Here is a 26,314-nt window from a genome sequence, read left to right as displayed (position 1 = left end):
CATGCTACTTTTCATGGACAAGGGGATGAGGGGTTAAAAGGTGTGGATGGGACAGCTGCAGTGCAAAACAGACATCCATGCAGGCCACTGCTTAACTGCATGATCTGTACTTGATGACACAACACAGTGGTGTTTTCATAAAGATGTCAGTTCCATGAAAACTTCTTGCTTGTAACTACCCCACAGAACTAAGCACAAGCGTAATTGTATTCCTGGTCGCAGTACTGATGGCTTATATTTGTGCATACTTTGAATAGGCAAGTGAACTACAGAGCTCTGTGTTACAACAAAAGAAGCCAAGTGATTTACTAAGAGACCTTGGACATGGTAGTGCAAGAAAAAAAAATTTGCACTATAATTACTGCACGTGCTGGTAACTATTTTTTGTTGCAAATTGTGTGGTCAATTAACACTAGCCACAAAATAAGTTTTGACGACAGTTTATGTAATCAATAGTTGAGTAGTATGTTAACATTGCCACTCATGTTTTTAATGTCCACTCAATGTCCCTTGTGCATTGTGGGCAGTGAAACATACAAAAGCACTTTGCAGCGTGGTTATTCTGTAGCCCAATGAGGTGCACCTTGACAAACTTCATGTGAGCAGGACACAGTTTTCACAGAAACTCTAGACTGAAAGATGACATCTTTCATTGCCAAATTCGCAAGCGGCCACTAGTGGGTGCCGCCACATGTCAACAAAACCAATAAAACAGCTGCATTGTTTATCTCTGCCTAGTACTTCTTCTGCAGCAATTCTCATGTCATCTTCCTAGGACACATGTGCAAGCAGTGAAGCAATACCAGGAACATTATCTTCCTTTAAGAGAAGCAGATCCTCACGGAATTCTCGGTACTGCTTGGGACAAGATTGTTGCAGCAAATAGAGGCAGTTGCCAATCTCGTCCCACAGAGCAGAGTTGCCATGTTCACATAGGTCATAGGCCAGCTTGAAGATGCTCTCTGTAATCCTTCTGAAATGAAACTGAATTCTTGGCCACGATTGTTTGATAAGCATTGCTAATGACAATAAGGCATTCCTCCTGCAGATCTGCTCATCTGTGTCATGCATTTCCATGTATTCCAACAGGACCCGTAACGTCTTATCCATGTACTTCACAACGTTCATTCCAAGACATTTAATGTATGGTGAAAGCTGGCTTGAGTAAGCCTTCCGCAGAGCAAACGTCTGCTCCACCTCAGCTGCCGTGAGCAGTTCACAGTACACGTAATCTGCCATTTTTTGCCGCCTGTCATCTTTGACACGGAATGTGCGAAGAGCATCCAAGTAGTCACTGAAAATCAGGTTTCGTAAACCTGTGTGGAGTTCAACTATTATGTCTGCCTCTTTCACGTACAGCAAATGTTTGAGAGCATCGAAGAGCACCTCAAGGCGGCCGTACTGATCAAGGTCACTTGGAGGAACATTGACAATGATACAGCGAACACAAGAGAGACCAAGTCTTTGATTGTGTGTCATATAGTCGTCTACAAGTAGCAACGCTGGTGCCATGACGATCGGGAGCACATCAGACATGTCACTCGGAGAAAGCTTGAAGAGCGCTTCCCGGTAGACATGCCTGTAGCAAGGATTCTTCTTCCAGGTCTCCTTGGCAAGTTTTGGTTGAATGTATTTCAGCACGGAAATAAGTAATTTTGGCACAGAAAACAAGCACTTGAGTTGCGACGACAGTGCTGACGATGCCGCGACTGACTCTTCACTGCACCAAGGCAATTCAGCTTTGCTGTGCGCGAAACAGAGAACTTGTAATGGAGTCACGAAGTCGTGTAGTTCGGTCCACTCCGATGCGTTGTTCTTTATGAGGACGTGGGCGCAAATCATTCCTGCGCTAGCAGCCTCAGCAACGCCAGGAAAATCGTTTTTCTCGTGTTGTCTATCTTCGACCGAATCATTCGGGGTGCCGCTGAGCAACAGCGACTGGGCGAGCGCGCAAAATGTGGCACTGTCGCTCTTGACAAGGTCGTCCGGCCGTAGCGTTTCGAGAGTGGCACGAAGTGCTTGAAGCAGTACGAGTTTCTTTGCTGGGCAGTTCTCAGACATGAACGACCTGGCAAGCTCCATGCTAGTGCTTTAGGCAAGTTGGCAAAAACTTCAGGTGCGTAACGAATATTCACTCATCTGTTCCTGTACTGCAAGCGCGCCGTGTATAGTTGCGTAGCCGAACCAAACAGAACGATAATCAACCAGCCCAACTGTCCCACTCCTAGCCATCCCATAGAATAAAGGACGAACTTCCTAGCTGCGGTGGTGGAGATGAATTAACACAGCAAGCTGGGCGAGTTGGTTGGAGATGGCGTCATATGGCGTAGGTGGTGGTCCGAGCCATAGAGTTTCCCATAGAGTTTCTCACTATAACACCTAGAGGGTAATCTGGCGCCACCGTCTATGGGAGTTTCCATAGAGTTTCTCACTACATTACCTAGAGGGAAATCTGGCGCTGCTGCGCTGTGGTATGCATGGGAATGCCGGTATATTGTGGATTCGGATTGGCATCGTTCTCGTAGAGACAGGACACCTTGAAGACGCGCTTGGCAAGTACCGTTCCGTCTGTCACGATGATTCATTTTCTACTAGAACAGCACGTGAAAAGCTGTTTTAGCTTTATTATTACTCGAAAACATGTTTTGTTTAACTATGAGAACTTGTTATTGTGTGTACGACTACATGTTACGTAAAAAGTATCAGCGGGCCGCTAAAGTTGGAGGACAGACGACAAGGTTCGTGCTCGCTTTGAAGCAGTTGGTCGTCTGTTCTTGCTTTTCTTCGCTTGGTCATGCATTGTGGGTGAGTAAAGATGTAATATGCGTGAATGGAAACATTTTATGAAGATTTTACTTAACACTTTTACTTTTACTTTACGTAACATGCAGTTGTACACACAATAACAAGTTCTCATAGTTAAACAAAACATGTTTTCGCGTAATAATGAAGCTAAAACAGCTTTTCACGTGCTGTTCTAGTAGAAAATGAATCGTTGTGACAGACGGAACGGTAGTTGCCAAGCGCGTCTTCAAGGTGTCCTGTCTCTACGAGAACGATGCCAATCCGAATCCACAATATACCGGCATTCCCATGCATACCACAGCGCAGCAGCGCCAGATTTCCCTCTAGGTAATGTAGTGAGAAACTCTATGGCACTCTAGGTCAAACCATTGGTCAAACCAAGCCCATGCCAAGTCAGGTCGGTTAATGTTGTTTATTTGTGAGCGTGATTCCAAGAGGAGAGATACAATATAATGTACATAACTGCCTTCTATGAAGTGATATCCCAGTGCGCCGCGGTTAGCTCCTCAAAATAGTTTTATGGGAACTCTTAGCCGAAGGACGGTGCAGCGTACTCTTGATGCGGTAGGGTTGGTTTCGCTCATCTCCCCCCCTGGTTTAGACGAGCGTTGTGGTCATGCAGTTGTGGTCATCCTACACCCGATCACGTAGGCACGCCGAGTCAGCATTTCAGCGTGTTTAATTCCTATATCTTCGAGGAACGCGAAACAAATCGCCGAACTCCAATCTAATACAGGGTAATCACGATGTATGGCATTTATTGAAAGGGGTGAAATAAACTAGAACACCTATATTGCGAGGCAAGCTTGACACCGTCGCTCCAAAACACGTATGCCAGCGTTAAGTCGCGCGTTCAGCAGCGACGTTACACGAACTTTTTTCTCCTTCTTTTTTTTTTTTTGCTTCAACACTTGACATTCATGTTCATAAAGAGTTTGATGGCCCAACACAGTCTGTGTTTGTGTTTCAGCTCGTTTCCTGCCTGGTGGTGGTGTCGTGGGTGTTCACTGTCTACACGGGGCTCTTTGTGTCTCTGAAGCACCTTGAGCATACGTAAAAGCTGTCATGCAGAAGGAAGCCGACAACGCCGTCATACAAGAAAAAATGCGGGAGCTGACGCACGTTATACAGCAATGCCAGGTGAAAAAACAAATTTATTGTGTTGGCAGTGGTTGCATTTTATGGGTGGATACATAGCACAAGAATCGGCTCCGATTTTTGACGATCAGGCTCTCTCACAGGGATTTGAGAGTGCTATATTTGGAAACGTTTTGGGTAAACAGGTGATCAACAACAGTAACAAATGACATTATCACAACAAATATAAACATGCAGCTTTTATCTTGCAGGTCGGGTGTATATTTGTTGGCTTATTTTTCTATTCTACTGCTGGTTTGCCAAGCATGGTGACAGTAGTTTTCTGCAATCCAGTTATGTGAAATACAGAAGTGCACCCTAGTCCACACTGATGTATAGATAGCAGAACTGCTGCCACTCACTGAAAGTGCACTTGTAGTCTTGCATTACTTTTCATACTGTATTTTGGAGTACTGCAGCCCTCTGAAAGCACCAAATGTTCCCAAAGTGGTTGCTCTCTGTGTTCGGGGTTATGGAAGTCTCATCACGCGGGGTCCATTTTTCCAGCATGCAGTAATTCCTGCTGGCTTGTTGCACAGGATTGAAAATGTCCAGAGCTGTGTACTGCAACAGTGTATTACTTTAATAGCGCACTAGGTTTCTTTCAGAATATCAGCTGTCAGTGCCGCATGTGCACCTGTTGCTTGATAGTTGCCACCTGCGATATCCTTGTGGTTTGCTGTGCAGCAGGTCAGTGGCACTCAAGGGACGCCGTTGCAAGCTGAATGCACTGAAGTCGGTCAACAGATGTAACTTGCTTTGGAATATGTTGTGAATAAGATAGAGCTGCCACTTTGTGGTCTGATGATTACAGTACCCAACTGGTCATACAAATGCAGTGTGTTCAGTTTTCATCTTTAATGGCAAATTTATCGTAAGCAAAACCATGATTTTGTTTTATAGAGATGACTTACTCATTATGAACTGTTTCCTGTGACCTGGAGCTTCACCTTTAAAACTGTAATTGGATCACAGTTTTATGCCCTAGATTTAGTGACACAACTCTAATTTCTTCCTTGATACTATTATGCATGGATTATGTCATAATATGTCCTCTCACAATGAGGCCAAAAGTACATGCCATTGATCTAGAGTACTGGTTCAAATTAAATAAACTATAGCATCGCTGCATACATAATACCAGATGGCTAAAATGAACCTAGAGGTTCTAGCAGGGGCACATTTGGTCTTGGAATCTTCATTCTTGTGTGAGATCGCTATTCTTACAGGTAATGCAGCTGTCCAATTTGGAACACAATTAATTTTAGCTTCTATTTCAATCATAGGAAGAGCGAAACCGGAGTGAGCATAATCTGACCAACATCACCAAGACTCATGAACGCATCCAGCAGGAGCAGAAGCTGTCACCCTACTACAAGTCCAAGCTGCGAGGTCAGTACAAGACTGCATTGCAGGATGCCGAAAGCGAGGAAGAGCTGCTTCGCAAGGCCCTGGAGATCATTTTTGAGATCCGTACTGTCCGCAATGAAAGGCGTATTGCAGCCAAGAATTCAGGTGGGCACTTTTGCATGCCACCAATATATGGTCAGTCTGTTTGATCTCTTCTTTCCTCAGGGCATTTGGAGATTTTCTCAGAGGGAATAGTTTCTGGGGCACAAGGGAAAATAAGCTGTTATATAGAACACAAGCTTAGTTGCTGTAAGAAAAATCACCCATTGGGGGGGGGGCATTCCCCTCCAGCCACGGTAATTGTTACTGAATGCTTTGGATTTACATTTATAGACCTTTTTCATGGAGCAGTTTGCTCTTGAGCAATGAGATGGCACTTTTGGTGGCACGCTGCATGTTCCCTTGGCGAAAGCGCACGAATATGTTACCATTACCGCTTCTGCCCTGCTACTGTGCAATCAGCTGTTGGAAATGCAAGTGGCTGTGTGATCGCTCATGCACTGTGCTTCAGTCATGCCGCAAAACGTGAAGCGTTAGAAGGAAGATGTGTGCAATAGTTGGCTGTAAATATAGTGACTGGTATATTAAGGACTACAGTGAATTGTTGGTACCGATTCCACGGACCACTGCTGCATAAGGACTGCTTGTGTGGCTGGCCCTTTGCGATGCACGGTTTTCCTCGTGGATAAAAAAATTCACACATCCTCTAGCATTGTATGGTTAACCTTCAAATAAAGAACTTCAATCCCGGAACGTCACCAAGAGTGAATACGGCTCATTACCCAGTGACAAAGGGAGTAGCGCCGCTTCCTGGCATAAGTTTCTCGCTCATTATCGACACACATGCACCCCAACTGAGACGCAAACTTACGCACACTCTGTTGCCAAATTTCCAAGAATAAGTGAATAGGCGCAGAGTTGAATGAATGTGCCGAAGTTTGGGTGAATGCTACTACACCAACAAAACTCGAATGTTGAAAACTGAATGTTTCGTGACAGGCTACAGAGTAAGCTAGTGACTAGTGATAATAAGGCTTTGCTGCAGGCTATTACAAAATACAAAACATCTACCCTCCAAGCCCTTGTGTGCAGCAAGAACAAATCCATCGCGGGTTGAGCACACCCGCAAGTGATTAGCCAGAAAATGAACAATCGGGTAGTGATCGCACCAAGGAACTGTACTGAATCATAAACATGACAAGCCACTGCTTCAAAGTTTTAGCCAAATAAAGAATGAAGAGCAAGACAGACTGATCCTGCTTTAATTCACAAGTGGAAAGTTTGGACAGCTTGGAATACATATCTAGCCCCGCTTCTAGTACAAGCACTGTCTACGCTGCTTGTGCCATTTGGACAACGTGTCATTAGCTCTGAAGTTGCTTACATGTGCTCTGATACTGTAGTCAAAGCTTCGTATTGTCCACCCACTCACCGTCTATGTCTATGATAGTCACTGTAACAGAGGTTTGTTGAGCCGAACCAGGCGTATTTCTCAGTATTGTCTCAGTGTGTCTCAGTATTGCTTCTCTTTCCAGTAGGCAATGCTTACGGCTCATGAAAAAAAAACTCATATAATAATTTACATTTGCCAGGGATGAAAACATCACCACATGCACGCAGAGGTCATAAATATGTATAATTCACTCAGTAACCGAAATAATGCCAAGTCAGGTTTACTCGAAATCAGAATCAATAGCAGTCATGTGCAGCAGCACTTATACTCGGACTCAAAGTAATAAAAAAAGTTAGTGTCGTTCCACTTCGTGAGCACGGGTTACGTGCAAGCATATGGGTACTATTCCCTTTTTGTGCATTCTGCGTGGAATGCTTGCATTGTGGCATGCCGCCTAGCACGTTCCTCGGGATCTCCTGGGCATGCCAAGCCTGCGCCTTTTGCCGGACTTGTTCAGCTTGTGCCTGGCACTTGGTGGCTACTTTGGGGTCGGTCAACTTGCGCTAGGCCTGCCACCACTTGCGTAGCTGCTCCGTCCTTCTCACTCGGCACTCGGCCTCTCGATCACAAGATGAACCCGATATGCCCATAGCACACACAGAGCCCATAGCAACTGCCTGAGTAGGTCAACCCAGCGTGCCTCTGCCTACCCTCCTCCGTGACGCTTTGCTCAACGCCACTTACACTTTCCTCTAGGTGGCATTGTTTTGGTGAATGCATATTGCTACCATAGGTTGGCGCACTCATTCATAAGTGCACTCACTCACACTCACTTGCACTCATTTCAAATGCGTGAGTGTGAATGAGTGCCAGTGAGTGAGCAGAGGTGAGTGCCAGTGAGTGAGTGCGAGTGTGAGTGAGTGCCAGGGAGTGTGAGTGGAAGTGAGTGTGAACATGAGTGCTTGTGAGTGCAAGTGCAGGTGAGTGTGAACGTGAGTGAGTGCCTGTGGGTGCAAGTGCAGGTGAGTGTGAACGTGAGTGAGTGCTTTTGAGTGTGAGTGGAAATGAGTGTGAATGTGGTGTTTGTGAGTGAGTGGAGGTGAGTGTGAACCTGAGTGTCATTGCAGGTGAGTTTGAATGTGAGTGGGTGCTTGTGAGTTGAGATGGCTCTGAATATGAGTGTCAGTGATGGTATGAATGTGAGTAAGTGCTCGTGAGTGAGTGTAAGTAGACATGGGTATTAACGTGGGTGGGTATATCACAGCTTGAAGACATTTAAGGTTCCCTTAATGAAATGAAATAAAAGTGGAATGCGATAGCGCAAACATGCTATTTCTCATCGGAAATCATGGGAGGCGGTTGTTGGCAGGACCCTATCGAAGAGGAAGTGGACGCAGCATCGAAGGCACGTGCATGTGCCGCATCCGAATTTCTTCGTATAAAACCCTGTTTAAGAGCTTGCGCGCCATCGACTGACAGTGGCTGAATGGGTTAACGTGGTGGTCTCGCAACCCATAGTTCCTGGGGTCGAATTCCCAGCTGGCAGTTTTATATTCAGGTTATCGTTTATTTATTTATTGCCTTTATCGGAAATTTTTGCTCACGGCCAGCAGACGCTGACAACGCCGACGCCGGAATTTCTGTGGCCCCGCGAGAAACAAAAACAAATAGCCATCTTCACGACTCAGGTTGACGAGCACGCCACTGGAACTCGAACAAGTACTTTTCCGGTGATCGTAGGCGTAACGAGATGGGGCTAGCCGTGGGGGGGAGGAGTTTAAAATTTTGCCTTTATGGTGTATGCATTACGCATGATTCAGCAAACTTCCCAGATTATAATTTCTGGGGTTTTACTTTACAAAACTACGATATGATTAAGAGGCATGCCGCAGTGGTGGACTCTGAATTAACTTTGAAAACCTGGGGTTCTGGCATTTCGCCCCCATTGAAATGTGGCCGCTGCAGCCGGGGATCGAACCTGTGTCCTCGAGCTTAGCAGTGCTACGTTTCAAATCTAATGGCGCTTGGCAGAACCTCAAGAATAGTCTCAAATGATAGCACAAACACAAAAGCTAACGGATTCTATTATGCTCAATTCGTCATGCCTACTGGTATAAATTCAAGGATTACAAGTATTCTGCGCTGTTCAGCATGCTTGTGATATTTCCGCCCAAAACTGCTTTGGTAGCAAACGGAAATAAAATCTACAAAATGTTCCAATTAACTAGTCTCTTCAGTACTGAAAAAACTAAGCGTAGAGACAGATCTCCTCATCCCAAACGCCTTGCGGGCTTCCTCTTGTCACTTGACACTTGCCCTCCCAATTTCAGCGCTTGCTCAGGAGGCATAAAACAGCTTCCTTATAGTTACACGAGTTGAGACATTGAATAATAAGTTCTCTTGTTTGTGCATGTGTTTTTATCCTATTTGATATTGTGTAGTACTTGAGACACAATAAGAGAGCAATGTTAACCTGCTGAAAGCAAGTGATTTTAGTGCATTTTAGCAGAATATCTGCGTTTCTTCATTTTTTCTTTTTCTTTTGTCGCATTGTGTTGGCTGTCTACTGCTTGTTGGAAGTGTTTTGAAGCCAGGTCAATTTCTCCAGCCCTGCAAAACTTGCTCCTACCACATTGCTGTAGTTTATACAGTTTTGTTGTGTTCTCAGCATTTATTGTGCGAATGGCTCTTCTGCTGAATCCTCGTTGTTCGGGCCAAGGGTGGAAAAATATTTCCCTTTCTGCAGCGAAAAGAGCGCACATGGAATGCGCTCAAGCAGGCAAACGGAAGTCGCGTAGCAGCATTTATTAATTTTTTTAGGAATACTGTCGATCTCACAAGAGGTTGTTGCAGGGAGGGCATATATATATATATATATATATATATATATATATATATATATATATATATATATATATATATATATATATATATATATACAGAAGAAGCACGATCAGGTAATCTATACAATGGAAAACATTAAAACACTAGCAGAATTAATACATGAAGTTATTAGTAGCAGTATGAGTAAAAAAAAAATCACGAAAAATACAATGACAGGATGTACGATGATGCGAACAGATTATTCAATGAAAATTCTGGCACAGATTTTAAAAAAAATTGTTTACAGAAACTTTTCAACATGTACACTCGCCTACGAAATATTGGGGGGTGTGTGATCGCATGGCGAAACGATCCTCCTTCCGTTCTATCAGCGAACCCCTGGTGTCAAGAGCGATGCCTGCACGCATGCGTGTCCCTCCGAGACTGCAAGCGTGCATGTTTCCGCGCTTCCTTGTGCGCCAGCGATATTCGAATGTAGCCGCGAGATGCCCCTCTTGCTATATGCATTGTGGTGGCTTTGACGGGCAAAACTATGTGAAACGTGTTCAGAAGCGCGAGCTTGCACGTGCCACTGTGGCCGCTTTTTATAGAGTCACGAGCACTGACTCACGAGGTGGCGAATGCAACAAGCAAATTTTTTTTTATGTGCTGCACTTTTTCGTGGCCAATCTTCATTGTTTATTTCTTTTTACAAATGGGGCGTTCTCCCACTGAAGAGCGTGGCAGAAAGCGCGCTCTATAGAAGGAGACAGGCAAGATGAAAATGAACTCTTGATTTCTGTTGTATAAATGAAGTTTTGCCCGTCGAAACCGCCACAGTGCCAATGGCAAGAGGGGCACCTCGTGGATACATTCGGATATCGCCGGTGCACAAGGAGGAAGCGCAGAAACATGCACACTCGCAGTCCCGGAGGGATGCGCATGCGCGCAGGCGTCGGTCTCGACACCAGTGGTGCAGCGCTAGAAGGGGAGGAGGGCCACTTTGCCATGCGCTCGCGCGCCCTGTAATATCTTGTGGGCGAGTGTACTTTAATTCCCACTGTAGCTAATGTTACTCTTTGCTTGTGTGGCAACTGTTAGCGTGAGCGCAAAGTGCAGAAATATTCAAAATTAGGCATGGGAAGACCTTGTAGACGGCGCCAAAGGGCCGGGAACGTAAGGCTCCTCGGCTTTAGGGAGACACTGACAAGTTGCCGACACACAGCTGTTGGAAGTCGTGCGAGCCATGTGTGTGTATGCGCGCATGTACCAGCGGCACCTACTCTTCCTTCGGATGCTCGCCCCTTCTCCCCCCGTCTGCCGATGCGACAAGTTGGTGTCGGGTGCTTGCAGGTGTGCGCATGGGACGGTTATGCCCATTTATGGTCTGATCTTGCGCCTGTGTTCCTGATTGGACCAAACCATGCTAGGGTGACCTAGAGTACTGGAAGCTCGAAGCTTTTCCAGAGAACTGCCACGCTGCTTTGCTGCACCTGCAAGCACCCATGGGCTTTCTCCACTGTGGCAGCTGCGCCAAAGCGGCGGGCGTCTGCTATGCACTTGATATTTGGTCGCTATTAGCCAACATTGCGATAATTAAGCTCCTATAGCATACTACATAACTGCAAGATAATACTGCAGCGACTCGCCATGCAGAGAATGCGTGTGTATGCTGTAAATACGGGGATTTTGTATGTTTCCTTCTATCCTTGCAGGTTTGTCACCGCAATGGTGTGCACTTATGGGGCTGTTTCTGGCACACATTCAGCGTGCACTTCTTTCTGAGTGGAGGTTTTTAGTTATAGGGCCCCTCACGAGGCCCCATAGCAAATTTTGGTAATTGGGGGCGAGCTCTACCACTGGAAAAGCTGGCGCCACTATCGGCTTGATGTGGCATGAGGGATCGCGTGGACACGGCGGCCGTGTCGCCTGCTTCGGAATCACGGAAACGAGCTGGAAACGAAAGTTAAGGGTCCCACCTGCGCTGTGGTTCTGATTAAGTTGTGAGGTTTTCCTGCCTTGGGTATCTGCTTGACAGCATTTGAAAGCACTATAATAGGTAGTGGCTGCTTAAAGGCGTGCAGCATGAGGCTGCATGCCTCCAAGCACGTGCGCTCCAGCACGTGCATTACGGAGCCCAGTGTCAGCCTTATTCACGTGTAGCCGCAGGACAAGCAGCTGTGTGAAGCTTGGCTCGTGAAAGTTAGAACCAGCAAACAACCATCGGCTACGACTCGGGTATGTAGCAAGCACAGACATGAGGAAGATTTTTGCTACGGCGTCGGGACTGTGATGTTCGGTGAGCAGCAGAAAACTCACACTGAGGTGCTTGCCCGCTGCCCGGCTAATGTCATGACGCTTTATTTGGTCTATGAACTTATTGATGCTAGATTCTGGCAAGTTCACTGGAATGGAAAGGGAGCGGTAAGAAGCATATTAAAAGAAGCCATTGCACATCATCATATGTTTGTGTTATGGACTAATGTACTGGATTACGAAAAAGAAGCAGCCAGAAACTGCACGACCACGCGAACAAACAGACGAAGCAGAAGTACCATCTCTCTTGCTTCGGCGCGAAGTAAAACAAAAAACATGCAGACATTCCATTTTTGTGTTTTATTATTTCTCTAAACTTCAATTCGTCAATTCAAGCAACAGATCACTCAAATAACAGATGTTGCCTTGAATAATTCTCGAAGTCGTGTGTCACCATGAGTGACGTCACACTACGGACCTGAGTACGTAGGTGCAGGGGCCTGAGTACGTCACCATCCAGCTTGGAGCGCAGTGGACGCGAGGAGAAAGGAAAAGGGCGTTCGGATTGAAATTACAGACCTTTCCATGGCGCGTAGTGATGTAATTCTTTACAGACGTGATCGTTGGTGCGCATTGTATGCTCTGCGCTTGTCAGCTCAAAATGGCCAGACCTGGTGATGGGGCCCTTTAAGTGTCGCATGACGAACGTAAACGTGCTGCAAAATAGAATAAGCACAATATGACGACATAACCAGGAGATTGAAGCAGATGTAAACGGGTTGCTCATGTTAACGGTTTGAACCTTTCATTTACTTTCTTTTATTTCATGCATTGGATTTGCTTTACAAGAACGCCTCCTGCACTCTGCTGTTTCCTTCTTAACATAAAAGTAAGTTTAGCAATTTATTCTGTATGCTCGCCGATTCGTACATAGCAAATATGCTTGCTGATCAATTAATATGAAGTCCTAATTACATAATGAAAAAGAGACAACTTGTAAGGGTGTAAACGTTTCACGTTTTGCTGCCATTGAAGGCAATATGTCGCAGTAACGAGACGAGACAGCTGTGTTCTATACGAACGAAATCGATTCTTCTCTTTCTTTATTGCTTCTTGTAGCGCGCGCGCCTCTGGAGCCCACCGTCTTCTTTCTCTTCTTGTCCGCTTCCATGAGTTTCAACAGCTTCCGGCCGTGAAAAGTTTTCTTCTCATGATTGGAAGCAGCCTTCAATTGTGTAGAGATGTTGCACAGGTCTCCAAACGAGTCTTCCTTTGGCTTTTAAGAGACAGGAGTGCGGCTTTGCATTGACTCCAGAATATGCTTCAATGACCTTAGCGAAGTTCCAGAAGGATCTAGGAGTGCGTGCGCCGATCAAAACGATATCTCCTTGGTTCACTGTCATTTGTTGCCTTCTTGTGTTACAATGTTCTCTCAGTTCTTTCAGATATTCCCTGTTCCATCTTTTCCACCACTCTTTCGGGATGTTTTGCCTATTTCTGCACATTTCTTCTATGCTGACCTTTGTTCAACCTCGGTAATGTCTTTAATCCTATGCTTTCCAGGTATTAAGGATAGCTTAAACTTCAGTTGTTGTTCTTTGCATCTGTTCTCTTGATAACAGTCTTTTTCCAATAACTTTCCTCATTGCTGATTTCATGCGTCGTACCATCCTTTCATAAAAGCCTCCCCACCAAGGAGCTTGTTCTGCAATGTACTTCCATTTGATTTGATCTCCTTGGCTTGCTCTTTTGGAGACTTCTTCCTGTAGTTCTTTAATCATACGATTGCTGTCTCTGTTGGCCTTCTTGAACGTCGTTGCGTTGTCACTGTAAATGGTGCAACAAAGCTGACTCTGCCAGCAGGAAGTGGGGCCGTTTCTTGGTGTAGCGGTCTGGCGTCAAATCGTTGGCACTTTAGACATCCATCAATTATCTTCTTCACCAGCTGTCTTCCTTGTATTATCCAGTACTTAATTTGAAGCTGCGATGATGTGTCGCTTATTCTTCCATGCAGCGTTAGTTGATGAATATGGCGTACCAGCAGCTCTCTTGTAGACTCTCTCTCAGCACCTCAGTGTTTTCCTCGTGCTCTGACTTGAGTGACTCGATCCCAGCAGCGTGCTTGGCCTCCAGACTCCGTTCGATGTTTTCCCGCTCCTGGTCATACTCCAGCCTTTGCGAGCCAAGCGTGTCAGAGTACTGCTCCACTTCGTGCTTCAGTAGAAGTAGCTTTTCATCTTTCAACTTCACTTCTTCCTGGTACTGCTTCTGTCTTGCAAGCAGTTCCTTCAAATGTCTCCTGTGGTCAACCTCGGTCCCTCGGAGCTTTTCCTCAAGATTCTGCAGTGTAGACTTGTACTCGGCACGAACAGTCTCCACTTCATCTTTCAGCCTAGACTTCTCTTCAGAGAGCATAGACTCATATTCGGTGCGTGCCGCTTCCGCCTCTCGTCGCAACGTCGCATTCTCTTCTGCAAGTCGTCTAATTGCAGTGCTTGGGTCAACCGCCGAGTTCAGCATGGCCCTTGTGATGCTCTCTGCAAGCTCTACGATTTCGTCCCTTTCTTTCTTGAGGGAATCAAGTGCACAGCGGAGTGACTCTGTTTTTTTCTGCTCTTTCTCGAAGGCAGAGGACACTTTTTGGACCTCTTCACCGTGTTTGTTGATAAGCTCCGCCATTTCAACAGAAGCCTTCACCTGCTGTTCGTTGGTATACTGGCTAAGAGCCTGTTCCTTTTCCCAGAGGCTGCAACAAAGGATGTCCAGCTCTTCCGTCATGCGTCTCCGCTCATCAGCTAGCCTTGCTTCCGCCGTTTTCTCTAGCTGCTCCACTTCTTCCCGATGCTTGCGCAGCAGCTCCTTGGTACGTACCATCTGCTCAGAGAGGAGTGCCGTTTTCTCCTGAGAGTACTGCTCCTCGAGGCTTGCCTTGACGTCCAGCAGAACACGACAATAACATGACTGTCTTCTACCTTCTGCTAATGCAACTGCAGTCTCCAGAAAAACACTTGATGAGAGGTTCATAGACTGGCAAGTAGATGTTTTCTCTTCCTGAATATCACCAGGAGTAGATGCTGTGCACTGTGCTGTCAGTTCTTGGCTTCGGCACATCGACGTCGCATGCCATTTTGACATATCTTGCACCTAATGTTTGCTTTACATATTTTAGCAGTATGGCGAGGCCTGGTACAGCGGAAACATCTGTTTGCCTCTTTGAGCTTCATTTTTTTTGTCTTCATAAGGCATCGTTTTCCTGCAATCATCACTATAATGAGTAGTATTCTCACAAAATATGCAAAACTTTGCAGCTGTACTTTGAAAATTTACAGTTCTTGTCTGCTGCTTACTCTCCGTTCTGTTGCCGTAGCTTTCTCTCCTTTCTATTGACAATTCCTCTCTGCACTCTACCTGATCTTCTATGTATTTCATCAAGCGCCTAAGAATATCTTGACATAAAGCCACGTTCTGATCTTGTGCTGAAGATCTACTGATCCCTTCCCTTTGTTTTAACTGGAATCCAATGTACAGATCCACTGGCAAAGCTCTTTTCAGGATGGGAAGCAACATCGATGCATAGGACTCGCTTTCCAATCCTAAGGATTCCAATCCACATATGTGCACTTGCACCTTTTGTGACAGCTTTCTTAAGCTGTCATGGTCATTGCAGCTTGCTACTGTATTCAAGTTAGTTAATTCTTTCATATGCATTTCTACCAGCATGTCATCTTTTCCGTACTTCTGCTTGAGTAGATCAATGGCATTCCCATAGTTACTGTCGGAAAACTGTAGTCCCTCCACGGCAGCTGCCACTTTTCTGGTTAGTGAGGACAGAAGGTACGTAAATTTCTGATTTTCGTTCAAGTCGGTTCTTTCATGTACAGCTGTTTCAAATTGCCGCCAAAATTTCTGCCATTTCATTTTATCGCCGTTAAACTTCATCATTTCTAGCTTTGGTAGCTTCACTGTTGTTGTTTGCTGCGACTGTCTAGCTTCGTCATTAAAGTTTGGTTGCTCCCTCGCTGTTTCCCGTATTTCTTGTCGAGAAAGGTATGCGTTGATGCTGTGCCGAGCACTTATTATCTTTAACTCGTACTCAGTGGTTTTCGCAAACTACGAGTCAGCTGTTTCGGGTGTTATGAACTGCTCCATCTGCTCGTCCGCGTTCTTTAGCGAGTCTGCAATACCTTTGATCTGGCTGGCTATCAGCGACATCGCTGCAGGATCCTGATTTTCTTCCAGTTTCTTATCAGCATCACTCACTAACTTGGTTATTTGTGTCCTCAGCGTTTTTCTCTTTTTCAAAATCACTTCTCTGTTCATCTTGACTAACTGAGGAAACTGCTGGTCGCTTACAGATTCTAGTGGCGAGCTGTCATCTGAGTCTTGGTCGCCCTCTGTGTCCGTGCCGCTCCTTGCTGTCTAAGTCCCGCCTCGCTGCCGTTGGTTCGCCTTCGGGCCTCCTCTTCGTCCGTCTTCTGTGGCCAGTCCGTCGTCCTGGTAGTCTGTGGCCAGTCGGAAGAGGAGTATCCGCAATCCTGGTCACGGCACCATGTCGCAGAAACGAGACGAGACAGCTGCATTCGATGCGAACGAAATCAAGATTCTTCTCTTTATTTATTGGTTCTTGTAGCGCGCGCGCCTCTGGAGCTCGCCGTCTTCTTTCTCTTCTTGTCCGCTCCCATGAGTTTCAACACAATATCAGTACTGATATTTAAAGTAATAGAAGTACTTGCAGTGCATCAAGGGTGGTAATTTAATGCAAACACATGTAAGATCGTCATTCACAATAAAGACTTGCTAGTTTATGTAACAATCCTACATTAGGCAATAAATTATGCTTATACCACTGGCAGGCCATTTGCATATGATAGCATGAGACAAGTTACATGATGATTTTTTAGAGGACTCACGGATTATATAACAAGGCTGTTGTAACAGTTAAACTTTCACATAATAAATGCATATACGGCTGGGCCAGTAATAGTTACATATTCATTTCAATCTAGAAAAAAATAAATTTGTGTGTAAATGGAAAACTTTTTGAAAGAAGGAGGGGCCGGACAAACGCAGATGATGCAGATGCAAGATTCAATGCTTCTGGTGGGTTGACCAGATATCTCCGCGTCATATCACCGCCAGACCTCGCTCCTTTCTCTCTTCTCATTGACCTATCATACGTAAAGCCCCTGCTTCTTTTTAGTCATATGGCGTAATCTTAGTAATGTCGTCCCCACATAGCATCACTGCTCTCGACGTTTCTTTACTTTCTCTCTTCACTCATTCAGTAGTTACACGCCTCCACTGTATTGCTAGGCATTGCATCATTGCATCAATTCAGATCCAATGATGATTTCAAGATGATGCAGGTGGTGCAAAGCCAGAAAATGTGGCTTGATCGAAAGACTGATAGAAGGCAACCAGTCCGGTGCAGAACTGGATCACGTCGAACGCGTCTAAAAAAAGTGATGAAAGGCTCATTTTTTACATTTGCGGCTGTGACTAGGAAGTTTGTTCTGAAAACAAAGTGTGAACACTGTTGTGATATTCTACGAACCCAGGAAGAATATGTTAGTCAGCTGAGTGCAGCTGATTACACTCGTCTAGCTGCGGGACAAGGGAGGCTTGCTGTACCCGTCTGGCCATCTCTTTAGATTTGTCAGAGATATTGAGAACCTTTCCACAAGGTGTTTCAGTACTCGGGAGCTTCATCATGAAAGCGTGATGCATGGACGTTATTGAACTAATCGGGAAAAAGCGGGAGTTGCGGTCGGGTGCCTGATTCGTGCAAACTCACTTGTCGCTGAAATTATTGCTTTCTATGTAACCGCTTATCTCCATTTTTTTGCAAAGTCTTTGAAAAGCGCGACCACTAACCACTGTGAATCTTCAAAATATGTGATGTTAAGCTGCCGTACTTAAGACTGGGTTATTTTAATCTGTTTAAAACGTTCTCATCTGTTGCACTTTTTATGGTGAAGCAAACTCAGCACCCAGGATGAATATTTTTTATTGATGTACAGTGATCCCTGTAGAAAGACACAAAGCTGATGCATGACTGACCCCAGCATACTCTGAAACATCCACTCTGTACCTGTTTGTATATAGTGTACCTATATATATATATATATATATATATATATATATATATATATATATATACATACACGAGGGCAGTTTTTTTTTTTCAACCTCCGATCGCTCCGTGCAGGCGCTACGCGGGCAGCAGAAAGCGGACATGCGCTGTAGGCAACTGCGCAGCTCTCGCACTGCACACACCGCCATTGTTGACATTCAGGCGTCAGTCGGCATTGTGCTACAGCCACGTAAACATGGCTGCCATTATTGTCGCTCTCGCCAAGTGTGAATAGCGAAGTGTTATTCGTTTTCTACAGGCTGAAGGCCATGGTGCTGCCGAAATCCATCGGAGAATGAGTCGAGTGTATGGGGAAAACTTCATGAGTGATGGTGTTGTGCGTGAATGGTGTCGAAATTTTAAAGATGGACGTAATGATGTGCATGATGAAGGGGGCCAAGGACGCAAATCTGTCGTTTCAGATGACCTGGTTCAACCAGTTGACAGAATGGTTAAAGAAAACCGCAGATTCACCATTACTGCTTTATCTATTCATTACTGCTTTATCTAGGAATTTCCAGAAGTTTCAAGGTCTGTTTTGTACTCTATTGTTACTGAACGGTTACGCTACAAAAAACTTTGTGCACGTTGGGTCCCAAAAATGTTTACGGACGACCACAAAACTCGACGAATGCCGTCAGCTTTGGAGTTCCTTGAGCGTTATCAGGATGAAGGAGACAACCTTTTGAAATCAATCGTGACTGGGGATGAAACCTGGATTCAATACGACACACCGGAAACAAAACGACAATCACAACAATGGATGCATTCAAATTCACCAAACAAACCAAAGAAATTAAAAGAAACCTTCAACAACAGAAAGACCATGGCTACTGTGTTTTAGGATCAACAAGGTGTGTTGCTTGTGGAGTTTGTGGAGCCCGGAACCACAATCACTGCAGCTGTTTATTGTGAAACTTTACGACGTTTGCGTAGAGCCATTCAGAACAAACGGAGAGGAAAGCTGACCACTGGAGTTGTTCTGATCCATGACAATGCCCGTCCACACACTGCTGGAGCAACTAAACAGCTTCTCGAACAATTTGGATGGGACATTTTCGATCATCTGCCATACAGTCCAGACTTAGCACCCTGTGACTTTCATCTTTTTCCTGGACTGAAGTCGTGGCTTGGTGGGAAGCGCTTTCAAACCAAAAGCGACCTTCAAACCAACGTCAAGGACTACTTGAATTCATTGGCGGCAACTTTTTTTGAAGAGGGTATTGCAAAGCTTGTCCACAGATATGACAAATGCCTTAATCTATTCGGTGATTATGTCGAAAAGTAACCATAACTGTACTAATCTTTTGGTAATAAAATTATTGTTTTAGATGAACTTGTCTTTTATTTATAGCCTATCGGAGGTTGAAAAAAAAAACGGCCCTCGTATATATATATATATATATATATATATATATATTGGTTTTTTACAATTCATTTCGATGCGTTTTTATGCTTTGTATTTTAGATGATATGTTTGCAATCGCCATCGGTCTATACACGTGTCAGCTATCCTTTGAATGATTCGGATGCATTTTGTTCGCCCATTTTATTCGTTTTTCATGTAAGCGTATGTTCATTTGGTTGATAGGCACATGTATATTAACTGTACTGACACCATGCAATGCATTCTGATGAAGGCCGGACCCCGGCCGAAACGTCAATAAACCGCTTCATACGCGCGTCTGCTTCACTGTGAATATTTACCCGGACCCAGAAGTGCTTTTTTTTCTGGTATATATATATATATATATATATATTGTATGTATGTCTTTGCCTGACAAAAATATAACAAGACAACAAATATTCAATATGTACAAACAGGTACAAACATACGATCCCTATTTGTTGATTATATTTATTATTTATATAGAGCAGGTTTGTATTCCGGAACAATTTTCTCAAGTAATTGAAATAACACTTTTATGTTTGTATATTGCTTGCCATATTTTGATTTGGCAGTTATTTAACTTATACAGCAAGAATGCTGGTATCTATGCCTTTAATTTAATTTTATCTGGATATCTGTAAAGTCTCTTTCTGCTGGACACTGTTTGTGTAAAACCTTGTGGAAAAGTTTACCTGGTTTTGCTTTTATTTCTAATATCTGCATTTAATACAAGCTTCGTCTAAGCACGGGGAAGCTTGTTTCTGCACGCTATCTCTGAAGCAAAATAAGCTAACATGATTACGGCACTACGGCCGTCTCAACTCTTTATCTCGTTTCCCTTAAGCTCTCTTTTGGTGCTCTTTGGATAATAAAGTACTAGTCAAGGCTAACGAATTGTCGAATGAAGACATTTGGATATGGCTGTAAGCCAGTGGCAACTGTGACTGGAAAGCTGGTAGTGGTGAGCGAGGCTGTAACTGCACCTATGTACTGCAGTTGACTGCGCGAGCAATTTAGTTTTTTTCGTTACTCTTAATTATTGCATGCATCACCCTTTTGGCCAATTATGCATGTGAATAACATTGCTTTCATTCTTTCCTTGTGCGTGCGACTTCATTTTGCGCGTTTCTATGCACGTACAGCTCCCATATTACCGTTTCAGAACTCTAGCACCTGAACTAGGCTGCGCTGATGCCATTCAACACATGATTTTTGCATTATCTTGCTGCTACAGCACTAAGACAATGCTTAAATATGCGTAAGTTTCATGCCGTACCACACCATTGAAGTTAAATAACGTCCAAGTGCAGAAAGGCGTAGAAACTGAAAGGGGCTCCAAAGCGTAGAAACTGAATGCAAGAAAACTACGGTGCGTAGCAGACGCCCCTGGCTTTCCACTTGAAGAAACCCATGTTGTTAACATGGGTTTCCCATGGGAGAGCGCGTGTTAAAGTGACACCTAAATATTTACCCTGAAATATACAAGTGAGAGGTGTGTCATTAATAATGTATGTAAAATCAGATATCTGTTTCTTTCTACCACGGCCGCCTCGATCACGCGCGCACGGCGGGGCTTGCTCCGGCCGTTCCATTCAGACGGAGAGGGCGTAATTGCGGAGAGTGGCGTGCCCGCTCCTTTCGCCGCACCGCGGCGCGCGTGCCCGACCCCTCGCCTCCCCTGCTATGGCTTCGCGCGAGGCGATTTGCGGCGCCTTGGACGTATTGCGTGATGAAGAGTGGCGGAAAACCGCGATGAATACAAAGTCACACAAAACACCAATGCCTCCTGCGGCTAGGTATTTATTTGCTCCAGACGCTGCGGCCGCATGTTGCCCGAAGCGGGCAGTCATGATGCCATGCGAAACGAGTGCTCCCCGGAAAACAATTATATCTGCGGGTTTGGGCGCCGCAGGCCAATGAAAGCATGGAAGTATGGAAAGGCATTACTTCTTTATAAAAGAAGTGCCACGTCTCACGAGGCAACGCTGTAGTAATTTTTTTCCCCTTTAAATTCATGAACGTTTGTGCATGACGTACTAGCTCGGTCAGAATGTCTTTACCGGTAAAAAAAACAGCCTGGAAGGAAAATGGCAATTGTACTATGAAGAAAATAGGCAGGCGATGTTGCACGCTGAGCTGTCAATTTTATATTCCTTAGGCGAGCTCATCACTGTTCCTCCTGTACGAGAGAATCTGCTCACCAGAGTCGACAGCCGCGGAGGGCAACGTCCTGTGGCTCTGATTAGTCCGTATACTTGAATATCATGGCTATATTCGTGGTAAAAATTACCAGCATAACAAAGTCAGTGTATGCAGGAATTTATTTACAATAAAAAGTTGTCAGCTCGCGTGCGCTCGAGCTGTTTAAATGCACAAAACCTTTCGACTGAGCGGCTTAGTGATTAATTTTTTGTGATAGGCCACTCTGTCCGTAACAAGAGCGGCAATGTTTGATAGGAGAGGCTTTATCAATTTCTTTACCACTATTGAGGATGTGACCGAGGCATGGTCCTCTCTTGCCTCGCATATAAGAAGAGGGCAGCTCTCCAGATGCGGCAAAATCATTGCTGTGATCTTCTTGCACACATCGTTTGTGCCAATACGTGGCACTGCGATGTCAATGGCCTTCTTTACTTTTACAAGAACAGCTACAAACTCGGGCTTTGGGAACACCAAACCCCCTCTAGTTCCGTGGTCAATAAGTCCCATCACTGGTGATATTGATGGTCCCGAGTCATTCAGTCTTGGGCAGGCGCTGCACATTCTTTGTTCTTCTATCGCTTTCACGACAAAACCGGCGACGTATGCTACAGCAGCGGTTTCCACTGTTGAAGGTGGCCGCTGCACTGAAAAAGAAAAGGTAAGAACAAAAAAAATTAAGTGCTCATATCAGGACTGAATAAGGAATATGGAGCTCCAATCCTGGCTTGAAAAAGTAATAAGCGCGAAAGGCTATTATAACTGCATGCACAATACATTAAGTCTGCCTACTTACAGGCCATCACTTTCAAGGGCGCCAACAAACTGTTGACGTCATCCACGAAACTCGGTGGTTCACAAATGCTAGAAAATGAAACAGTCATGCATCAACGCAGCTTTAGCTGCGTCTCGGTCCTATTATGCTATAAGAAACAACGTGCACTGTGCAAACCTGATTTGAGAATATACAGAGACGTACCTTGATTTCCTTGCGGTTTCCTCTGGCTGTCAACACATTTTAGAGCGAAGCTGACGCCAGATTGTACACGTGCCTCCTCCGATGTATTCGCGTCTCCAAGCATGTGCCATGCCGCCATGCCATGCCGCCGCGCCGTCGGCATGGATGGATGGATGGATGGAAGGTAGGAGCGTCCCCTTTGAAACGGGGTGATGGCAGTTGCCACCATGCTCAGATTTTTATTTTGCCTTTTATTTTATCTGTGTTGTGTGTTATTGAATTTCTCGATTTTCTTTAAATACGTCTTCCTACCCTTTTAACCTTATGTCACCTCTCTGCTTTTGAGCCACCAATCCTCCAATCGCCTTTTGCTAATTTCCACCGCACCTTTATTTACATGACTATCATTATCTCTGAACCCTAGGGCCTCAGGAAGGGTGACTGGAAGGGGCAGGGGTGGGAGAACAGTGCCGCTCCGCGGCGCGCGAAGAAACTTCTCCGATTACACCTCTCCAATGGGGTGCGCGCTGAATGGGACGGCCGGAGCAAGCCCCGCCGTGCGCGCGTGATCGAGGCGGCCGTGTTTCTACTTGCTGTTAGCATTACTTATCTTTGGGCATTTAGAGTCATCTGCCACTCCTGGCACCAAGAAAAGCTAGAATGTTATATATGGTGACATCATTGCAATTAATTTCGTGGTACGAAAAACAATCGTCAATGAATAGATGGATGGTACCATGTAATCGGGAAGACAAATCGTTTATGTGTATTAAATATAAAACTGGGCCCAAAACACTGCCTTCTCGCACTCCAGATGTAATAGGTGCTAAATTGGAAGCTTCGGTCTAAATATGCACAAATTGTGAGTGGTGAGAGGGCAGCACACTCGCCCGTGAGCACTCACTCACATTCACTCGCACTCATTTAAAAAGCGTGAGTGCGAGTGAGTGTGAGTGGAAGTGAGTGCCAGTGAATGTGAGTGGAGGTGAGTGCCAGTGAGCGTGAGTGGAGGTGAGTGTGAGTGAGTGCCAGTGAGACTGAGTGGAGGTGAGTGAGTGCCAGTGAGCGTGAGTGTAGGTGAGTGTGAATGCAAGTGAGTGTGAGTGCGAGTGCAAGTGAGTGCAAGTGTGTGTGAGCAGACCTGAGTGTGAGTGGTAGTGAGTGCCAGTGATTGTGAGCAAAGGTGAGTGTGAGTGCAAGTGAGTGCCACTGATTGTGAGTGGAGGTGAGTGCGAGCGTGAGTAGGCGCTTGTGAGTGTGAGTGGAGGTGAGCGTGAACGTGAGTGAGTGCGGGGCCTGCAAAAATTAGGGTGAGTGAGTGTGAGTGAGTATTTTCTCACACTACTGACCTATGATTGCTACACATGCAAAGAGATGCCGTGAACATGCACAGCGAGCATCGTGGCGTTGATGCACGAATGAAAAAGGCACGAACTCAGTCGCGGATACTAAATTGATCTCGACAGTGCAACGCCTGGTGTGCCACAGGGAAAGTGCATATTGCTACACATTCAAAGAAGGGATGCCGCAAACATGTGCAGCAAAACGCCACTGCATTGAAGCACAGACTGACAGTGGCGTGAATGCGGTCGCGGACACTACAGTGATCTCGCTGGAGTGATGCCTGGTACCCCGTGCGTGGTTTTCTCCATCTCTAGGCACTTTCCTTCTCCAGTGCCCTGAGCACGAGGTCGCGGGATAGAATCTCGGCCACGGCGGCCGCATTTCGATGGGGGCAAAATGCGAAAACACCCGTGTACTTAGATTTAGGTGCACGTTATTGAACCCCAGGTGGTCGAAATTTCCGGAGTCCTCCACTACGGCATGCCTCATAATCAGAAAGTGGTTTTGGCACGTAAAACCCCATAATTTAATTTTCTTTTTCTCCAGCGCCCGGCTTCCCTCTCGTTCTCGAGGACAAACGTCATATAGCCGGTTTCACAGAGAGAGAGAGAGAGGCTGCAGTTTTTCCGGAAAGGTGAAGTGGTAATAGTGATAGCGAAGTAAAGAGACAATTACACGAAGGAAGATTCTTAACATATAAATCTGTGTGAGGGCTGCACTCCTCTATGAGCTGCACCTCCAACTTGACAACCGATATTAAAAGAAAACAATCCAGCCGAGAAGCAATCGCGTTTGGTGTGCTGATTCCGAGCACGCTCAACAATGAATTTTTGTGTGCGGCGTAGTTTTGAGCGTCGCTACTAGATTCGCTTTGACAAGTAATTCAATTATTGTGTTATGTAGTCACATTGCTTTATGCTAATAAAGCTAGCCATAACTTGTGTTCAGTAATTGTTACATATTGTGTAAACTTTATATATGCCTTCTTGACTGACCTTTTGTCAGAGGAAGGTTTCATGATTGTATCTTTGTGTATTAAAACTTTCACAAGGCGTTACATGACTCATCCGAGAGAAGCCAGTCTCTTGGTGGTGTGAGGGGACTCAAGCTGTGAAATTTAACTGTCTCCTACTCATATAAGGCGTTGTGGGTGAAGAAAAAGCAGACAGGCACTGGTGCCTGGTGCCCAAAAATTCTATTTTTAGCCAAGCCTGCTCAATCGGGCCGAAGCCTGATTCCACCAGTTCCACTATGTGCACCATCAGCATGCTGGGTGTGTCCTCGTCGTCTTTTGTGACCTGACCATTGTGATACGTAGTAGTGCGCTACAGGGCCCCCCTTCTAGCAAGGAAGCCATTAGCTGGACAAATGGCAAAGCACAGATGGCGGTCGTGTGAAACGCACGCGGCGAGTAGGAGTGGCCTGGTCGGAAGGGAACGTGACAGCAAAAGGGGCTAAGGCATCACAGTTCAAGCAGGCAGGCTTCAGACAGTCAACGGAGATTGTATCTTCCCGGCCATTGATGTAATAGAAAGTGTTTAGGTGCAAGCTTGAGTACTTTGAACCGATCATCATACGGGGGCCGTAAAGGAAGACGCACAGCATTGTGGCGCACAAAGACATGCGTGCAGTTCTCAAGGCAAGGGTTCACATACACACGCCGGGAAGAACATCGTTGTTGGGGGGGGGGGGGGGGGGAACGACAGTACGCATAGTGCTGCATAGACGGTAGGTGCAGTCGGAAACGTCAGCAGGTTCGGTGGGTGAGTCGTCGAAGAATTCGCCAGGGACTCGTAGAGTGGTGCCTAACGTAAGCTCGGTGGTGCTGGTGGAAGAGTCACTGTGAAGGGCAGTGCGGATGCCAAGCATAACTCCATGATAAAGGAAAAGTCGAAGTCATGAGTGAAGCCTTCAGTTGGCGGTGAAAACGTTTGATGAATTTGTGGGTGTAGAAAACCAGACAGACGCTGTTGCCTGGTGTCCACAAATTATAGCTTTAGCTGCGCCCACTCAATCAGGTAGGAGCCTGAATCTGCTGGTTCCACTGCTTCAGCATGCTGGGCATGTCCTCGTCATCTTTTGTGACTGTGCCATTGTGGCACGTAGTAGTGCGCTACAGCGTCACTTCAGTGAACAATTCTTTGAGGTCATGCGAAGTTTATTCCTTCAAGTGCAACTGTTATTAAAGGTAATATGTGTATATGTGTGTATGTGTATGTATGTATATATATATATATATTGTCACGTAGCAGTTGTCACTACGTTTATTCCGAGTCGAAGATGCGGCGAACCGATCACGCCCGCAACACGGATCACACTCGAGAGCCAGCCCCACAAGCGATGATGAAGAAGAATCCCGTATGAACCCCACATGATGATGATCATGTACAGATGACAAAGAATAGCTTATAAATGGCCACACTAATGTCCCCTCACGCGAGAGCGGCCATTCTGGCCGCAATTCAA

At 45.5% G+C, this 26,314-nt stretch overlaps 2 protein-coding genes across 4 annotated transcripts in view; one reads left to right on the top strand and one right to left on the bottom strand.

Moving 5' to 3' along the window:
- Nucleotides 1–204: 204 nt before the first annotated feature.
- Nucleotides 205–2,384, bottom strand: LOC126521641 (TELO2-interacting protein 2-like). Its single transcript, XM_050170349.3, has one exon. The coding sequence runs from the start codon at nt 2,080–2,082 to the stop codon at nt 772–774; it is 1,311 nt and encodes a 436-aa protein (XP_050026306.1). The 5' UTR covers nt 2,083–2,384; the 3' UTR covers nt 205–771.
- A 739-nt stretch (nt 2,385–3,123) lies between these two features.
- Nucleotides 3,124–26,314, top strand: part of Sgf29 (SAGA-associated factor 29) — a 41,901-nt gene continuing 18,710 nt past the window's right edge. For 2 of the 3 annotated variants that reach the window (XM_050170364.3, XM_050170359.3), the window contains exons 1-3: nt 3,209–3,369; nt 3,776–3,945; nt 5,229–5,457. In XM_050170364.3, the coding sequence (XP_050026321.1) occupies nt 3,871–3,945; nt 5,229–5,457 (304 nt within the window). In that variant the 5' untranslated portion in view covers nt 3,209–3,369; nt 3,776–3,870. The other variant, XM_050170360.3, reaches the window with a different exon arrangement.

The sequence above is a fragment of the Dermacentor andersoni genome, chromosome 6 (assembly GCF_023375885.2).
Source record: "Dermacentor andersoni chromosome 6, qqDerAnde1_hic_scaffold, whole genome shotgun sequence".
NCBI lineage: Eukaryota > Metazoa > Arthropoda > Arachnida > Ixodida > Ixodidae > Dermacentor > Dermacentor andersoni.
This window is presented reverse-complemented; position numbering and strand designations above follow the sequence as displayed.

Excerpts from the sequence above, each read along its gene's own strand:
- LOC126521641 (XM_050170349.3), bottom strand. The coding sequence starts at position 2,082 with ATGGAGCTTGCCAGGTCGTTCATGTCTGAGAACTGCCCAGCAAAGAAA.